The sequence below is a fragment of the Ostrea edulis genome, chromosome 1, assembly GCF_947568905.1.
Source record: "Ostrea edulis chromosome 1, xbOstEdul1.1, whole genome shotgun sequence".
Taxonomy (NCBI): Eukaryota; Metazoa; Mollusca; class Bivalvia; order Ostreida; family Ostreidae; genus Ostrea; species Ostrea edulis.
This window is the reverse complement of record NC_079164.1, coordinates 91755034-91762836: the sequence shown is the minus strand read 5'-3', so window position 1 is coordinate 91762836 and position 7803 is coordinate 91755034. Positions and strand designations below refer to the sequence as shown.

The 7803-nt window shown below is 34.2% G+C and overlaps 1 protein-coding gene across 1 annotated transcript; it reads left to right on the top strand.

Moving 5' to 3' along the window:
- Positions 1–1588: 1588 nt before the first annotated feature.
- Positions 1589–7556, top strand: LOC125664800 (uncharacterized). The gene is made up of 3 exons (XM_048897608.2): positions 1589–1673; positions 4670–4797; positions 4992–7556. The coding sequence occupies exons 1-3, from the start codon at positions 1666–1668 to the stop codon at positions 6464–6466; spliced, it is 1611 nt and encodes a 536-aa protein (XP_048753565.2). The 5' UTR covers positions 1589–1665; the 3' UTR covers positions 6467–7556.
- The last annotated feature ends 247 nt before the right edge of the window (positions 7557–7803 follow it).

Genomic DNA, 7803 nt, shown 5'->3' with positions numbered 1-7803 from the left:
ATATTTTCCTCTTTCACAAACTCGTTTCAGTGCAAACTGCTTGTTGCGACGGTGTATTCGTGCTATTAACCTAGTGGAGAAAATGAAATAAATCTTTTCTACGAGTTAGGAAATCGGTATAAAGCTATTCATATATGAGGCGGATTCAGCTAATGGAACATTAAACTTAAGAGGGTTCTGATTTCTTATATACCTTACCTTACCTATCCTCTTCGCTCCAGTCGGAGCATAAGGTCAATACAAGACTTCGCCACTCAGCTCTGTTTTTCGCTCATTTTCGACCGTCTTTCGCCAGGTTGATTTTGGTCTTCCCCTTGGTCTTTTGCCTGGTAGTGTAGAGCCCTTTTTTGTATTGTTGTTCCATCCATTCTCAAGACGTGTCCAAGCCATCGGAGTCGTTTTTGTCGCATTTCTTTGATAATGCAGGAGGAATCTGTCAATTTCAGGAGGTTGTATTTAAGACGGTATTTGGCCAAACTATTCTGCATATTTGTCTCAGGCAGTTGTGGTGGAAACTTGATAATGATCTCATGTCTGTTTTGGTGACTCTCCAGCATTCACTTCCATACATTAGTACTGATTTTACATTGCTGTTGTATAATTTAACTTTAGTTTTCCTGCTATATTGATTTGTTAGGGGGGGGGGGGGAGAATTACAGCCACGAGTACTATTACCCGTGGATCGAAATTATTCTTAATTTTTTTATTATATAAATCCAATATTGATCCAAGAAAAATTATTAAGTAAATCGTAAAAATGAGTTATTTTGCTAGAAGGTTAAAACGCCTTAGTAAAAGATACCTCAGTATCATCTCGATACCCATATATACTCATAGATGCAAGGTGAAGATAACGAACAGTGATCAATCTCATAACTCCTGTAAGCAATACAAAATAGATAGTTGGGCAAACACGGACCCCTGGACACACCAGAGGTGGGATCAGGTGCCTAGGAGGAGTAAGCATCCCCTGTTGACCGGTCACACCCGCCGTGAGCCCTATATCCTGTTCAGGTAAACGGAGCTATCCGCAGTCAAAATCAGTGTGCCAAGATCGGCTTAACAATCGGTAGGAAACACGTCAGACAGCATTTCACCCAATGATAGGTTGTATTGACGAACTAGATCGTTATAACGACCATAGAATTTGGGAAATGCTGACTTCAATCGAGACTGTTGAAACCCCTGTACCATCAACTTGTTTGTCAGTAGCTTACCTCGAATTAAAAACCTACTATACGCAGAACAAGCTCTTGCATATCGAATCAGTTGAGATATATAAACACCATATGCAGGTGATAATGGAATATTGCTACATAAATATGGGAAGTTGACGATGGAAAAGCTGAAATCATCCCGTTTGTCATACAGTTGAGATACAAAAAATGTACCCATAGTAAACCACATCAAATGTATGGGATAATTTCATATACATCTGTAATTGTACTGTGTTGTAACACTATCAGCAACAGACAAAAAAACTTTTCATGATTATTTTACATATAAATTACTCATGAAAGGTGTACTGGTACTGTGGTAAAAATAACGCGAGTTATCAAATATTCAATTTTTGCCGGATCAGGAAATTATCATTTTTCCGGATCCGTGTTATTATGGAGGAGACGCGCTGAATATATGAAAAATGAAATAGCCTAACATTGAGAAATGGCTTCGTAAGTAACAAGTGAATTGATAAAATGGTAAAAATTGTGTTCAAGTAAATATAGATTATGATGTGGGTACAGTTAGTAAGTAATTTATTTCCAATTTTGGGCCTAGATGGCATGCAAGGAATACAAAGTTCATCTCGGACATCTTTTCATTAGGTCATACCTGGTCTAGCACAATCTCTCGAGTTAGCTAGCCTATGTAGCTTTATGAAGCTATTTGAAATAGCTTGATGAAAATAGTTTAGACTGAATTAGATTGAATTTCCTAAGTGCAGTGGCTAGTATAGCCAAAAACTTTCATAATTTTTTAATGTGTTTATACTAACTAACCACAACACTATTCTAATTAAAAATAAATTATGAGTTCATAATTCTACGTCGTTTTAAGATTTTTCATGAAAAGAGGATTTCTTTTGTGTTCTTAACTGTCCAATACCCTGAGTTCATTGAAGCATAGAAAAGTATGATGACTTTACAATGGATAACCTGATTGCCAATCCATTTTTCTGTTGATCCTCATTGAATCAGTCTATTCTGAAGATTGGATAACTGTTGCTCATCAACTTAATTATCCTAAACATTTAACAATTGTTAATCAAAATTCGGATGTAGTTTTAGATATTTTTGTTTACAATGTGTTGTACAGACTTCAAGGATGTTTTCAGTCAGAAATTTGATTTTTATGCTTTTATAAATTTAAGTTGATAAAAGATTTGAAATAACTGAATTAAGGACATGCGGGACGATGTGACCAAAAATAACTAGTCAATAAATATTTTTTCTTTTTCTCATGAAGCACCATCAGGATGTCCTTTACAATGTGTTTAAATTTCATGGCAACTTTCTAAGTATATACAAGGGAGGTAATAAGCTTTGAATCTCCCCCCTTTCGAAAATTGATGAATTTTACAAAAACATTCCGATTTTCAATTCATGAAAATAATTTGACGGAATTTATATTTATATATATATATATATATATATATATATATATATATATATATTACAATAATCTTTAGAATACATGCAGAATATAAAATAAATAATAACATTAACCACATAATAAGAAATTGGGAAAATTTAAGTATTTGGGGTGGAAATTAGTACTCAAAAACAGGGTAGTCCAGATACTAAATGAAGCACTGCTCAAAAACCTGTCAATAATTTTTTTTTTGCAAACACTGCAATTAAAAGCTATTCATATAAATAACTTCCTGTAGAAGTATGAAGGGATGAAGCTAATGTTGATTTTGAGGTAGGCGTCCTCAAAGTTATACATTGATATGTTCACTTAGGGTTGGCGAAATATTTTTTATTAATAACTTTCAAGCTTATATTCTATTCATCTACAACTACTGTAAAAAGTAATGGGGAAGGGGACAGTCTCAATTTATTTGCACTACAAAATATTAAAAAAAAAAAGCTCATTGTCAAAGGTGGGGGGGTGGGGGGGGGTGGGGACTAATACTTCGTGCCTGTTTTGGAATACATAGTTAGAAACTATATTTACTTTGAACCTATTGAAATATTTAGAATTTTCATGATTATTGAACAAAAATTGAGTTAATGAAAAAAATTAAAATTTTAATATTCTTTTTTAGATATACATGCATATAGTATACACTACATGGCTTCGGACAAAACATCTAGCTCTACAATTCGTCTTCCTTCAAACCACGGGGTTAGATCTAGTTAACGTCAATATGATCTACTACTTTGTTAACAAGATCAACAGCACTTCTGCTGCCATGGTAGCTAGTGTCGCTTAACTTGATCGTCTCCATGCTATTTTTCAAGGAATTTATATGTCGCACACGTTGTGACTTTGCACCTTTTTCTTTTTCGCATACATTCCGACGTGTGTCATATTTTTTACATTAGTTACCATTTCCGCAGCAATGTTTCGTATAGTTAGTAAAAATGATTTGAAATCGTATAAAATAGTTAGAGAGATATAAAGCATACTTAGATTTACATGAAAATGCTTGAGGAAATTAAACATTCCTAGCATGGACGTTAATATTTGACCAAAAGTATCAACCTTTGTCATATTGTTGGGTTTCAGTATTTTTTTGCACAGAGTGATTGATTATAAAAGCACCATACTATAGTAAATATCAACAAATGACCCTCATCTTACACTTGCACCGAGTCATTATATACGCACGATTGACTTTCTTTTTCTATATGCCTAGATGCAATTTGCGTACATGTAGGAGCGATTTCGGTGACTTATAGACTATACTATCAAAATCACTGGCGCATACTATATATATAATATATACAATTTATTTTAATGATAGATTTAGATGGAAACACATGTACCATGCATGGACCATTGTATATGGTGTGATATATACCTATCAAAATTGATAGGGATCAGCCTAGTTTTGACAATTCTTATATATATATATAATATATATATATTTCAAATTAAAAAAATAAATACAGAAAAAATCTGTGCATTTCCCGAAATGATTTTGAACATTAAAGTAGGAAATGATAGTTCAACCAAAGTACTGTTTTAAAGCCCTTCCAAGTTTTTAAATCTATCCAACTTTTTCAAAACTAAGGAGGGTGATTGCTCAGTATATTCAAACAACCTGAAATTTGTACTTTTATTTATGCAAGCACTCTCTAGTTCTAAGTCACTTTCTGTCTAATGTTAGATGGCCTGTAGTAAGTGTTTACAGCTTAGAATTTTAGCAGTTTGGTATTTATTGATGTCCTTGTACAACAAACTGTGACCATGGAACATGCCCAAGGTAGTTATATTTGGAATTGTAACATAGTGGAATTCACTGATTTTCTGCAAATCAACACATTCACACAAAGATGCAAACCGATCATTTTTTCATTTTTTTATTTGATTGTTTGGGAATTTATTGGGGGCAAATACTATATTTGAAAGAAGTTGAATGAAACTGGAAAGCTAATTATGCAAGCTGTATATGGTATATTGTCTTAAGATTAAAGGTTGTTTTTGTATTTCTTTTTAGGAACATGACTGCCGACAATAAAACAAAGTTGATTTTACATGTGGATCATTTGTACAAAATTAAATTCTTTCATCATCATGACTCTGGCTGTTGTGAATCAAATTTAGAACAACTTCTGATTGATAAAGGTTAGTAATACATGTATAAACAACTTCTGATTGATAAAGGTTAGTAATACATGTATAAACAACTTCTGATTGATAAAGGTTAGTAATACATGTATAACCAATGTGTTTTCTCCCCCAAATACTAAAGAAGAGTGTTCAATTTCAAAAGTATGCAAATGAAGAATTCTGAACAGCTGGAGTATTCTATTTTTCAGATGCTGCAGAAGACATTGACAAAATTATTAGAGGATTAATATATCTGTCTCAGCGAAATCAGATCCTCAAGACTGTTTGCAGTGATCGTTTTGTGGTAAAATTTAACAGAAAGCCATGGAAAATATCTCGGAAAATCACATTCAAGAAGAATGGGAAAATCATGAAGGTGTGTCCGTTTTTCTTTGAAGTAATTTTGACATGTAAGAAAAGCTACTGTACAAAACAGCAAGATAAAAATAATAGTGCATTGGAAGGGAACATCATGACAGAAAAATCCAACACAACAGAAAGGTGCGAAACAAGGTCTTCCTCACAGCGTGAAACAAGGTCTTCCTCACAGCGTGAAACAAGATCTTCCTCGCGGCTTGAAACAAGGTCTTCCTCTCAGAGAGTCCAGAATGGATCTAACCAGCCTTCTGAAGAGCAGAACAAACATGCAAGAGACACCAAAGTTGCAAATGAAACAAGGTATTCTTCAGTATCAAGAAAACAAAAGAGGCCTCTGAAAAGACTCCCATCTAGAGAAAAGAAACCGCATAGAATGCAAAGAAATTTTTCTTGTGACGAAGGGTTGTCAGTGTTGAGTTTTGATAAGAATGAGATCTCTTCATCTTCTGAGGATGAAAACAATGAATCTGAGAATGAGGAAAAGTGTTCGAGAAGGAAAAACAGAAGGGCAAAAGCCAAATCAAGTCGAGACTGGTTGGATAGAACTAGAAATGTCCTTGTAGAGTCACCGGACACCCATTTTAACACATCAGGGGATATTCCTCTTAGAGTACTCACAGAAGTATCGGTCAAAAAAAGAAAGAGAGATAATGAGAGTCTTCTTGAGAAAACTTGCACCAGAAAAAGAGATCAGACAATGGTAGTGGGCAAATCCTACCAAGAAGCATTAGATACATTGGAGGAAGAAGAGGGTCAAGTTGCCGATATCTTGGGCACCACATTAAAGAAGTCAGATAGAAACTGCACCACAGCTATGGATAATGTGTCTGTAGTAGATCAATCATGCAAGCGTAAAAGGGGTCTTAACTTGTACAAGGGCACGGATGCTCCTCTCATAAACTTACCAAGTTTAGACAATTCTCTTGTTGATCCATCTAGTAATGTAACTCAGCAATTAAACTTCAAAGATTCCTTTCTGAGTCCATGTGTTGGCTCAGACAAGGAATTCAGAAATGGAAAGAAATTAGATTTGTATACATCTTTCACTCCTCTGAGTAGATTCAACAGAAGTCAGAAAGGGGGAGAAATGCATGAAAAGAAAAAAAGAGTAGATTTTCCTGTCAAAGACAGGCATTTCATTGAAAGGGAAGAGATTGCCGAGGACATTAAACTACAGGAGATGTCAAAAGCTGATTCCAGTGGTACAAAATCAGGTTCACAGAGACTCAGCTTTGGAAAAAGTCTGTGGGAAACCTTGGATACTTACTTTATTTCACCAGTCAAGATGATTTTTGAAGGAAATTAAGACAGGAAATGACAAGTTGACTGTAATATCTTTCTTGATCTCATGAATACACATAAGTGGCTGTTTAGGCTTTAAGTTTATGACTGTAGGTTCTAAATCAAAGTCACTCAGATGACCAACACGTATTTCTATCAAAGCCTCTATCTTGTGTATGTTAAAGTTTAACTCCTTAAAAACTATGTGTTCAATAGTTAAACAAAATTGTTAATTAGTATCTTTTGTGGAGGGAGGCTAGATAGTGAGATTTAATGGCCTTTGACCTTTTTGGACTAGGAGAATGGGGTGGCAAATTCTAATAATATTGAAATATAAGGGTATCTTACTTTTACAACATCTTTAGCAATTCTGAGCATAGAGATCTGTCCCATTCACTACTCATCAACCAAGTGTATGTTGTGACTTGTCTTTATTGAGTGCAAATTGTTTTAATTTTTTTTTTTACCATGTGAAAATTGTTGGGTTGTTTTTTTTGGGGGGGGGGGGGGGGGTCATTGGAAATATCTTTAAAAATTGTCATCCCAGGGGTGGGTGTTAGGATACTTCACAGAGTGCAAAATCAAAGTAGAAAGGTGTTCATGTGATATATTATTTGAAAAGTATTAAATTGTAGAATCTAAAAATTGGGAACGGGGGTGGGTCATGGTTACAACAACAAATGTTGCAAAACAAAGAATTGTTGGAAGGTGGTCCTACGATGCATCATTGAGTAGGTTTTGTGTGATGGGGTTGAAATTGATGATAGTCACTTCAGGGATGTAGGACATAAATTGATATTCAATAAAAGTCTGAGGAATGTGACAGAATACAACAATCATTCATTTTCTGTCATGAAAAACAATATTGGCTTTTAGTTATAGTCAAGTGGCTGTTAAAGTCGATGGACATTTTAAAATAGAAATGCTTCAAGTTTGTTTATGCACGACATGTATTCTGTTATCAGAATGATTTTAAATATTGGTTACACTATACATTTGTGTATTTATTGATAAATTTAAAACTTTTTACTGTGACTTTTAAGTTTTATATAGCGAATTAGTGATAGTTGACGACTAGTGAATTTTTATTTTCAATAAATAGTATTGGAAAATTGCACCTGTGTATTTTTAATTATGATAAATTTTACCTACACTCAGGTGATGCTGAATACAATCCGTTTGTTCACAGTCAATGCAGTTTCTTGAATGTCAGTAAAATTTCATGGAAGGAAGATTGGGTAATGATGGTTTGTGATTTCAATGACCTGATATTGGATTAAAAATGTGTATAAGTAATTTTATACTTCTGCCTGAGTAAACCAGATAAGTGATTGGAACATCATGCTAGTAAAGCGGGCAGCT

Bases quoted from the DNA above. Each gene is read 5' to 3' on its own strand.
- LOC125664800 (XM_048897608.2), top strand. The intron at 4,798-4,991 runs GTTAGTAATACA...TCTATTTTTCAG, and splicing joins ACAACTTCTGATTGATAAAG to ATGCTGCAGAAGACATTGAC.